We start from the raw sequence: 12,527 nt of genomic DNA, 5'->3' as shown, positions 1-12,527 counted from the left end.
ATTTTTATGTTATATGAAAACGAAAATTTACTGTGATATGTATAACCATTAATTTACTATAATGCGTGAAAAATTGAGAAATATTTAAATAAATATATTTATGTATGAGAAAATATATTCTCATATAGATATAATTTAAATACATAAATTTTTATTCTCTATATGAAATTCTATGTCTTATTTATTTTCTTCTTATTAGCTTTCTTGTGGAAGCATATGTTGTACCATACTATTATTATATATATTAAACATAATTTGTATTACGCACCATCCAATTTTTAAAATAATATTATGCTTAAAATTAAACTCAGTTAATTAGACTATGTTAAACCTTTCTTGTATATTAGATAATAAATAATAATTTCTACGTAAAAAAGCGAAAGTGCTATATCATTGTTAAATTATTTTGCGAAATATAAAAATTATGTAAGAATGTATTCATTATTAAAACATTAAGAAAATAATAAACATTATTAATAAAATATAAAATGTTTTATTTTCATTTAAATATATAATGTGTATTATTCATTTTACATTATTCGTATGCATTAATCATGTTTAATGCCTACAAAAAATATTATAATTTAAATATATTATCTAATATTAGCAACATAATTAACCATAATTAATAATCTATTATTCTTGAAAATAAATAATTTATTCAATAAAAACTATATACTCTTATGTATACTAATATATGTATTAATAAGACATGAGTTAATTGGTTGTATGTTTTATGTTAAATAGAATATGTTTAATAAATCATCTTTATATTTATTGACAAATATAATATTTAGTTCCAATATATACATAGGTCTAATAGATTTATTTATTATACATGTAAAAATATTTGTATATAATAATTTTATGTAACCCATTATTACAACATATAGTCTTTAAAATTAAATACCTATTTTTCATATTATTATATTTATCTTAATACATAAATGAATTAATATTTATTTAACGCTAATATATAATTACTTACACTTTTAACATATTAATAAACATAATATATACATATATTATGTACTATGATAATTTATTTATTAATATACATACTGAAATGATTTTTGTCTTTTAATTAAAAAATTATGTCTAAGTTTGCCCTTCATTTTAAAAATTTTGGAAATCAAGTTCGTTTGTTTTATATATCATTTGGAAATAATTTTATATGTAATATTACATATTGAATTTTATATAACACTTTATAACTTTCTAATCTTGATTTATTTATATAAAAATGATGTATTTTTTCTTTAATTTCAGTATCCATTTCTACGGAAAGTATGGGATGTGTATGATAAATTAGATGAACAAGTGGATAAGTCAAGAAAAAACACATTATATCATAATTTTTGTAACTCAATTACACATTAATTGGAAAATAAAAAAGAAAATTATTCTGAGATATGTGTCAAACTTTTAAAAAATTTAGGTATATTTTGCAATAACAAACAGGATTGCAAGAATGATGATGAATATTGTAATATTTTAAACAATTGGTTATATATTTCCATAATAAAATATAACCTTAATGGTATATTTTTTAGTTATCTTTTCAATCTTATTGAAAAAGGGGCTACTAAACTGGAATATAAAAATAAGTGTCCATATTATTTCTACCAAAAAAATTATGTAGAACCCCTTGCCATTGTAATGCTAAATATATTTGAGTCTAACATAGGCGTTATTAAGGACTCATTGATTGATCATAATGAAGTAATGAAATGCACATGTCAAGAATTTGTCGATAAAGTCGTAACAATATATCGACATGTGAATAATAAGTATTGCTCTTCAAACATGACTGATCTTATTGAAAGGGAAAAGAAAACATGTTTATATTTAAAAAATTTTGAGACAACATATGATGTATATCTCAAAAATCATGAATCTATACAGAATCAAAAAATATATGTACCATCTTTAAAACATGAAGGCAATTTAATATTTCCCCAATGCATACAGAATGATGGAGTGCAGCAACCATTAGGTATAGTTGAAGAACAATTGCCAGATGATGAACATGAAGACTTAATCGAACAGCAATTGGATGATGCATTAAAGTTGCTACCAGATTCAGAATCATTTATTTCAAGTTCATCAATAAAAAAGGTTTTACCTACATCTCTTGCTACTATTGCTTGTGTATCATTCCTTTTGCTCTTAATCTATAAGGTGATTATAATACCCTTTGAAAAATAAGAAAAATAGTGAAATCTATTTTTGCGCTAAGCTCTACTAATAAATATGTAATATTTAAAAATACATAAAATTGTTATTATCCTTTTTATTAGTTCACTCCAATTGGTAACATGATTCGTTCGAGTAATAGAGTGAAAGCGACAAGTAATTTTTACGATGGAGATGATGAAAAAGAATTATTATACCCCGTACATGATAGTATGGATATAAACTCATATATTCAGAGATATGACATAGCATATGCAAATTTATGAACGAAAAAATTTTGGGATAACATTCAAAAAGTGTATTTACATAATACTTATTATGAAATCTTTTAAAATAATTTAATTAAAATGTAATTCATATAAGAAAATTGACAGCAGAAAAGTGCTATAATTTCAAATATAAAATAACACCATTATTAGAATAAGCCTAAAAAATAATGTTACATAAAAAATTTTATATAATACATTATTTTTATAGAGAATAAATTAATGCAAATTAATAATAAAATAAATGTTCAAAAGAGAAAAATAATAATAAAAGATATAGTAGGTGATAAAAGCAAAACATATACTTTTATTATTTATATTAATTGTTCAAAAATGTTATATGTTGTATATAATTTATATAATTAAATAAATTCTATATTAGAAAAAATATAATATAATTTAAAATATTAATAAGCATTTTAAATAATAATATATAGGTATCATTCTTTTCATATCATGTAGTTAACTATTATTATGTACTAAAGAAAATATTGCAGTAATAAGAATGATGTACAATAAAATATATATATCATTCAATAATTGGAAAGTTATACACATGTTAATAATGTAGTAAACCTTAATAGATATTACTATTTATTAAAAATACTCACGTTAAATGTTGTATAATGTTTTCTTTATCTTATTGTTACCTAATAATTTAATTGTGAATTTTGAAAAACATTGATAACAAAAGAAAACTCACTCAGTAACAAAGAGGTCACTTATTTTCCCTAATTATCATTGTATATTTTTTTTAAAAAAAATAAAAAATATGATGTATCAAGGTGATATATTTCTTAATTTCACAAGTTATGTATATCTAAAAAAAAAAATAAGGGGAAGTAATATTATTTTTTAAGAGATGTATAATAATTATGATTTTTTGTATTTGTCACAATTAAAGATATTATAAAATTCTTATATTTCATTGTGTATTCTCTGTAATATCTAGTGATTGTATATTTTTAATATTATATATAATAAAAGAGAAAGAACAACACTTATATAAGGTAGTATTTGAACTACGTAAACGACTTCTTAATTATAAAGTAAAAATAAAATAAATTGAAAAATATATAAATACTAAATGTCATAAACTAGTCAATAAAATATTACCATATATTGTTTTCATGTCCAAATAATAACACAAGTGGGAATTTGGATGAAAAATATCATGTAATCTAACGCATCTAAATGAAATGGAAAACAAATTAAAAACATACATATTCATACTATATCTGATAAAAAAATTTTTAACTTAATATGACCGACATAAATGTATATAATAAAAAATAAAAAAATATTGGATAAACAGAAAAAGCAACATTTTTATATTATAAAACGTAAAAAGGAATGAACTATTTCAATTTTTAATAAAAATATTTTGTGAAATTTTAAGTCATTCTGTGAAAATAATATTTTAATATGTACGGAATTTTCATATATGAAAATATAATTAACAATTTTTTACTAGATGAAATAGGAAAAATGAAAAAATGAAACATAAGTTTGTATTCAACAATTATATATATATATATATATTAAGGGTACAATTTATAAATTTTTTCAGACATTATTTTAGTACGAAAATTATTCTATAACACATTATCCTTATAATTCTTCTGTTATTTTTTTGTGTTCTGTTGTCTCCTTTATTATTTAAATTCCATGTGTAAAATGTTATTCCTTTTATGAAGTTTTATTATTAAAAAATTTACATATATCGTCCTATTCCTAAGAACATCCAATTAATATATGTAGAACATATGCATTGTTTATTTAAGTAGTATAATTATAACTCTTCTATTAATACAGCATAATCGTAATACAACACGTGATTACTTTTGTCACATAGGTACAATAAAATAAATCTCTTAACAAAATTTTATAAAATATATATATAGCATAATATGTGAGAATGTATATAAACTTCATTTTCATGGCAGATTAATTTCATATCAGTTCTTATACAATATGAAATCAAAGATATAAGCCATGCCAGAATTAGGATTAACTAACATAAATTAATATGCATTAATGTTAATATGTTTATATCAAAGATTGGATAAGAGCAAAAAATTCCTAATCCTTAATCTCCAATGCAAACAGTAAATATTAGTTATAGATAATTAAAATATCTTGTATTTAATGCATAACTTTTTTACAACGAGAAATATATCAAATAAATATATAAGAATCAATATTCATACAAAGTACAAACCAAAAATTTTTACAAATCAAGGAGTATCTTAAACCATAATATTACACATTTTAATTTTTTCTTCATTTTAAATATAATTAAAACACACATTTTTCAGTTAATTTATTATTTTTAATTACATTTATGGGTATTATTGTCATGTTATCAAATGAATATTTACACTTATAGTTGTTTCAATCATTTAGAATAACTTTTTTATTTAGATACAACTTAGCATTGATATATATTCATGTTTAAATGTTACAGAAGACAAAATTATGCAATCTAAGATGAATGATTATTTGATATAAATGTATTTCCCAAATTATTTATTTTTTAAATGTAAGAATATATTTATTATACATTTTTATCGTCTATGATTACAAAATTAAATAATGTCCACATATTAGGATATGTCAAATGTTATAATAAGTGTTCATATTAACATTATATCTTAAATATTTATAATATAAACATATACTTTTCTTATTTAAGTAATTCTTTGTACTAATTTACATATTTTATTATTTCACTAGCATATATATAATGTGCTGCACCTACTTCTATGTTAATATAATAACGCCGTCTAATATATAAAATCATTTTTTTTTTCACTTTAATTTTTATTTTAATGATCCAATTTAAAAAATTTCCCTTTTAATCATTTATATAATTAATGCAAATTATTTCGTTTATGCAGGCATTATATTTACAAATTGTATTGCATATTGGAATAACAGTTAATGATATCTTTTATAAGTAATGTAACTATAAATACCTAGAAGCATTAAATACATAAATTTTTAATGTCTCTAAAAAAATAATAATTTGATATATTTTTCATTATGGGAAGAACAAATATACAAAATAAATTAAAAGTAGTATTTATACACTATAGATTGTTATAATTATTCCATTTATTTTTTTATTGTGTATATTATTGTTTATTATATAATAAATTCTATGATACCTATATTTAAGCAAGTACATAATTTTAATTTTATTAGGAATATTTTGAAAATTACAAACTATGGTTACCATAAGCAAAATTTTATAAAAAATTGGATCCTCATCTTCTTAATTATAATAATGACTATTGGAGACTTAACCAAAATGAGATAAAAGTGTATCATGAAATATGTGAATTTTTCAATACTACACATAAAAGTGATTTGTATAGAAGGCTTTGTTCAGTACTCCTATTACATCTAAGTACTGCAAATACAAAAATAAATTAAAAAAAAAATGACTACAATGAGTCCAAACTTTTGAATTATTGGATATATAATAGGTTATCTTGGTTGTATCATGGGAAACCTGATCCCATTACTGATACGTTTGCTAAACTTCAATTGTTATGGAATTCACTTGTTGGAAATTCTATATATACTTCATTTTACAATAAATGTAGTCTCAAATTTGAAATTATATATCAACATAATTCGATAAAAAGGAAAGAGTTATATAATTACTGCATCGATTATATAACATTGCTCAATACTCCTAAGTACTATAAGGATATGCGAGATATCATTTGTGAGTATTTTAAAAGAAAAACTAAATTATATGAGGGATTTAAAGCATATTATAGTGAACAAAATAATCATGAGTGTCCAGAATTTTTTATTAAATGTAATGAATCTAGCCCATACGAAGCGTTATCTCAGATTAATAATTATATTGAAGCGGAGAAAAGAATTTCTGAGAATTCTGCTGTACAAAGAAAAAAAACAATTTCCGTTCATACAAGATCAGAAAGTGAAACTTCATCAGAAGGTCAATCCGGTGCAATAGATTCAAAGGCATTTGATAATCATGATATATCATTGGATGGACCTGCACTTGAAGATAATTCTTTATTAACAATTTATGGAACAGAACAATTTACTGATTTATTTATAAATCTTGAAAGATCTAGTATTGTAAGCATTTGGGGAAAAACCTTTCTTGGATTAATTTTATTTACAGTACTTTCTTCCATTTTGTATAAAGTAAATATATTTTTATTAATACAATTAGAGATAAATTTATTTAAATAGTTCCCCCCTTTAAAAAAAGCAACAATTAATCAATAAAACTATTATTTTTTTCTTTTTATGTACAAGTTTACAACCATGGAAATTCATTTGCGCAAAATATTTGGACAGAGAAAAAATATTATAAGTGACATAAATAAAAGGAAAAATATATTATTTGATTACTCATCAGAATCATATAACCAAAATTATATGAATGAAGAAGAACATTTTATAGAGTATCATTCTGGGTAATATTTTATTATTCAGAATATATTGTAATGGTACATACATTAAAAGAGCAATAGAAATGAGAAAATATATCTACAAATTGCTATTTTAATGAATAAGAAAAATGAATCAAATAAAAATCAATATGTATTAACCAGATATTAAAAGTATATTTATATAAAAATTAATAATCAAAATATTATATAAAATAATTATAAATTACCTTGAAAAAAAAAGCTATTCATGAAAAAACTTATTTTATATACATACAAAAATAATATATGTTTAATTATATTACATGTTATAGATTATTATCTATCGTTAATAATACAATTATTTATAGCACGTTTTTGTAATATATTCAAGATAATAGAATACCATAACACTATTTAGTTACATACTCTATAAAATTTAATAATAATACAAATGTATAAAGCACAAAACATTCATTACACTAATTTTTTAATGCTCACTTGAGCTTTTCATGCTTAAACTAATATATATATATTAATATATATGTTTACAAAGTCAAAATCTCTAATTTTTTTTTTTTAATATAAGTAATATTATTAGTTTATCGTTATTCAATGTAAATAATATTACTTAAGCAAAATTAAAATTTATTATATGGTTTATGTAGTTATATGATGCTCAAAACTAATGGAAAATAATAGATATCTTATGACATAACGGGAACCCTATCATTAATATTTTTAGTATAGATATTTATATATATATATTTTTTATTCTATAATTTGCGTTTATAATGTTATTGTGTCTATATGGACACTATAATTCCCGCTTTCAAAAGATATATTATTATTATTAATTCATATAATTTATAAATATTGCATAATACATTCATTTATTATATATATATACATTAAGAGTAAAACATTTATATTAACTTCCAATTATTTAAATATAATGTTAACTGATGCTATTATGTTTATATTATTTTAAATATATTAATTTTATTAAATTCACAAAAATTAAAAGTTGTATTAGAATATTCTCCTTATATATGCAACATATAATTTTCTTTAAATATAATATAGTGTATTTATAATCAAATGTGAACAAAAATATGTTTCTAATGGAATTTTTAATATCTTTATGTTGATTATCACATACATCCATACTTCTATTATACAACGTAAATAATAGGTAAAAAAAATTGGACTACCTTTGAAAATAACGTTTTAATTATTACATTTATATTAAGATAACAATGCATTCCATTTTTTATATATTTTACTATCTCATTTCATTTTTACGAAACTATAAAAAATTTAATTTATATTTTCTCCTTTGGGATGTTGTAGACTGAAAATTATTTTTCATAACGGAATATATATACGTCCTCTATAACCAGCATCATAGAGTTACACTTAGTACTTTAATTGTTCTTGAATATAAATATTAATTGAAATTTATATAATTTGTTTAATGACAAATGTATCACCTTACACTGTAAAAACTTATTTATCCACAATCACAACTTAATAAAAATAATAATGTATTTATAAATGTTAATTGAAATGATATTAAAATAATATTTATTATAATATTTTTTCACGCAGAATTTTGTATTAAAGTATACATAAACTTTTTGTATTAACACAAACGTAAAGCATAATATCTCTAATTAAAATTGTTAAAAAATTGTTTGTTTCCTCAAGTTATTCTAATAATTAATAATATTCTTGTAATTAAATTACTATTGTTTGTGTAAATGAAAAAATATATAAAATTAAAAAATATATTTTTTTTATTTCTTCATAAATAATTATATTTATATTTAGCTTGATTTTAATGATATATTTCCAATATATGATTATAATTGTAATTTTGTTTAAAATAATTATCATATTAACTACAAAATTCCATATATTGGATTAAATAGTAGATTATATGAATTATACAATGAATTAAATTGTAAAATAAATGCAAATAATGATGTTTTTGCACGATTAGTAACCTGTATTTTATCAATCTCTGCGTTATTTATGTTACATAAAAGAAAAATTACATTATACAAAAATAAATGTAGTCCACACTTGCACTTACTTTATATATATTATTATACATGTATAAATATATACTGGTTGTAATAGAACACATCTAATCTATCTTATGATGATGTAATTCAAAATTATATGAATCAGTAACATATTCCATATTGTAAAACACTGGATATATGCAATTATATTTTTAATAACGCTAATGATGGTATTATAAAACACGTTGAAATAAGAGAAAAAAATGATATTATCCAACATCTTTCGTTATATGGTTATAATACATAAAAATATTTTACAAATAAGTTCTCGTTTTGGGGATTATATTTATCGTAAAATCATTTATGATGCATATAAGAAAATTTTAGATAATAAAGATATATGGGCAGAACATGAGGTCCTATTTCTAATGTAAAAATTTATAAGGGAAAATGAGGGATACACAACATGCTATGATTATCATAATAGAGAATATATATTAAATGTACCCTCCTCTCATGAAAAAAAAAAAAAAAATATTTTAATTAACCGGAAGAACAAAACACAATGTTTCAAGAAAAGCAAAAACTAGTACAAACTACATAACATCCCCATGAAAAACAAGTTAAAACATAAATAACAGAAGAATTATCATTACCAAATGTAACAAATCCAGGAAAGCAAAAAAGTAACATTGTCAGAGGTACTCAAATTAGTAACAGGAGACATAAGTTTTTTTTCAGGATCATGAATGTCTCATTTAATATTTTCTATATTAATAATTATACTTATTCTGTGTAAGGTTATAAAAATATTTTAATTTATAAAATTTATATTATATTCTACGTTATATTGCATTTATGATGCATAATGCCTATAATACAAATATTGTACCTAAAACAGTAATAGTATATATATTTTTTTTATCAGTATACATTATATCTATCATTTCTAAAACCAATGATAAGAAAATTAAAAAAAAAATTTAACAGAAAATGTAAAGAGAATATAGATCTAATGAATTAAAATGATATGATGTACAATGATTCATAAGATAAAAGTTGTCGTATAGCATAAAGCACTGAAAGTTTACTCCTAACAAACACATAATAATAGCTAATAAATTCTACATTACATAAAAAAATTAAATAAAATTCATTCAGAAAAATAAAAAATATAATTATTCAAATTAAAACCTTTTAAAATAATGATACAAATATATTCAAAGTTTCCAAAAAAAAAATTATTTTAAGCTAAATATGATAATATAAATTTATAAATATTTACATATATTGTACAATAATTAAAGTTTCTAGAAAATTTTCTATAAATTTAGATTCTGCAAAAATATATTGACAATTATAATATACATAAATTAGATACATAATGATATTACTATTAAAATTTAATAAATCAGAAAAGTTCATTAAATTTGTATCCTGAAACCCAGTAATTTTTTTCAAAATCTAAAGATAACGAGAAATAAAATTTTATATTATAAAAAAAAAAAAAAAAATAATGTAAAACATGATATTATGTATAATACGATATACAAGAATATATTATATAAAAGAATATAATATAATTGTATAAATATATTTTAAGAAGCTCATTTAAATTATTTATATGTGAATATTAATTAATAATAATTGCTTCTAATTAAATTATGATCTCACATAAATATAGTAATTTATATTATAAATAAAAACCCAATGATAAGTTCTCATATATATGTTCATACACATATACTAGTGATTTATGTTTAATTTTTAAATAGTAAAGAATGAAAAACATATGATACTTAAAATGTATAAAGTTGAGCTATTGTACATAATATAACAACGAACATAATATATCATAATTATATTATAATTATATAATTACTTAAATTACTAAAAAATAAGTAACAATTATTTATGTTAAATATATTATCATCATATTTAATAATATTTATTAATACAATTATATTTAATGAATAATATATGATTTTTATGTTATATATATATAAAACAAATATAGTGAATATTGTAATTCTTTCTATGATATTTGTTCTAATATTTACATTTATAATATATATCGTAAAATTGTAGTATATTATATATTATGTCAAATAAGAAATAAGCATAATTTCTTAACTCAGAAATTAACATTATTTAATGTAACAGTAGTATTATATATGAAAAGTGATTTAAAGAAACATTTTGTTGAATAGTTATCTTTGCAAACACCTAACTAAATATTATATATTTATGGACACTACTTTTAAACACTACAAAATAAATGTTGTTAACAAATAATATAACTGTTTTAAAAATTAAAATGTAAAATAATCATTTATCAAAGTTAATACTAGTAACACATTTATTTATTTTTTAATATATTCCAATTCATTTTCCCTTTACAATAAATATAAATAATTTATATTATTTTTATACATATATAGAAATATATTTATCAATTTTAGTTATATTTTTAAATGCACCTAATTTTACTAATGAACATATATTTTTTATAAGTGTAATTGTTTTTAACTGAGAGAAAGATACAACAACAATATACAATTAATTCTTTTTTATTATTTTTTTTTTTGTGTACATTTTACAATTTAAAATTTAATTTTTTTTTATTTATATATATTTATACACAAAATATGTGAATTTATTTTTTGTAATAATGTATGCATATATTTTATATTAAAATACGTATGGCTATAAGAACAATACTAATTTGATAATGTACAATAATATGAAAATAGGATATACATAATTTATTTATTTTAGAAAAATTATATTCATATTTATTTATTTTAGAAAAATTATATTCATATTTATTTATTTAATACATACAAAATATTTAATTTTCTTTTTACATAGTTATAATTATAATGATAATCAATGTAGAGACATCGTATGTAATATTACATTTTTCAAAAATTAAAATATTTGGAATAATAAAATATATTCTTTTTTTTCCTATATACAGATTAATCATATTTTGGCTATTTTTTAACCCAATTATATAAATAATATACCAAGAATTAATGAAATTAAAATAATTACTCCTTATACAATATTTATTAAATGATTAATGAAAAGTAATTAAATGTAATAAATATATACTCTCATTTGAATTTCATCTCTCATTTGATGTGTACAGGTATAACAACATCAAAATAAACTATATATATTATTATAACATAGAGTTGGTATTTGTAATTATATAGTAAATATGGATTAATTAGTAAACCTATATTATATTAGTAACAATTTTTTAATGCATTATATAAATGCAAATATTCATCACTTATATATTTTTAAATATAAAGACTTTAGTATTATATTAATAGTTGAATAATATTTGGATATATATCTATCAATTTTTTCAATGAAATAACACTATAAAATATATAAATTCTCATATAAATAAATATTTTGTGCAAATAGTGATCCTATATATATTAGATGTTTATACGTGAGCATATATGTATATGAATTATTGCATGCATGTTGTAATATTATAGAATTCATGTAATGTTCAAAATATTTTTTAGGTATTACAAATAATACAATGCTAGCAGGGACACATAAAAAAAATAAAATATTTATAAAATAAATTTTTA

General features: G+C 19.6%; 2 protein-coding genes across 2 annotated transcripts; both read left to right on the top strand.

The window, feature by feature from the left end:
- Nucleotides 1-1,312: 1,312 nt before the first annotated feature.
- PGO_000280 (variable surface protein) lies at nt 1,313-2,462 on the top strand (the record flags this gene model as incomplete). Its single annotated transcript, XM_028690742.1, has 3 exons — nt 1,313-1,360; nt 1,411-2,151; nt 2,301-2,462. 3 exons carry the CDS (start codon nt 1,313-1,315, stop codon nt 2,460-2,462), a joined length of 951 nt encoding a protein of 316 aa, XP_028546543.1.
- Nucleotides 2,463-5,793: 3,331 nt separating this feature from the next.
- PGO_000275 (variable surface protein) lies at nt 5,794-6,932 on the top strand (the record flags this gene model as incomplete). The annotated part of the gene is made up of 3 exons (XM_028690741.1): nt 5,794-5,829; nt 5,922-6,653; nt 6,768-6,932. The coding sequence occupies 3 exons, from the start codon at nt 5,794-5,796 to the stop codon at nt 6,930-6,932; spliced, it is 933 nt and encodes a 310-aa protein (XP_028546542.1).
- Between the last annotated feature and the right edge of the window lie 5,595 nt (nt 6,933-12,527).

The sequence above is a fragment of the Plasmodium gonderi genome (genome assembly GCF_002157705.1).
Source record: "Plasmodium gonderi DNA, contig: Pgo-contig_27, whole genome shotgun sequence".
NCBI lineage: Eukaryota > Apicomplexa > Aconoidasida > Haemosporida > Plasmodiidae > Plasmodium > Plasmodium gonderi.
The sequence above is the reverse complement of the archived record's forward strand: the minus strand, read 5'-3'. Positions and strand labels throughout refer to the sequence as shown.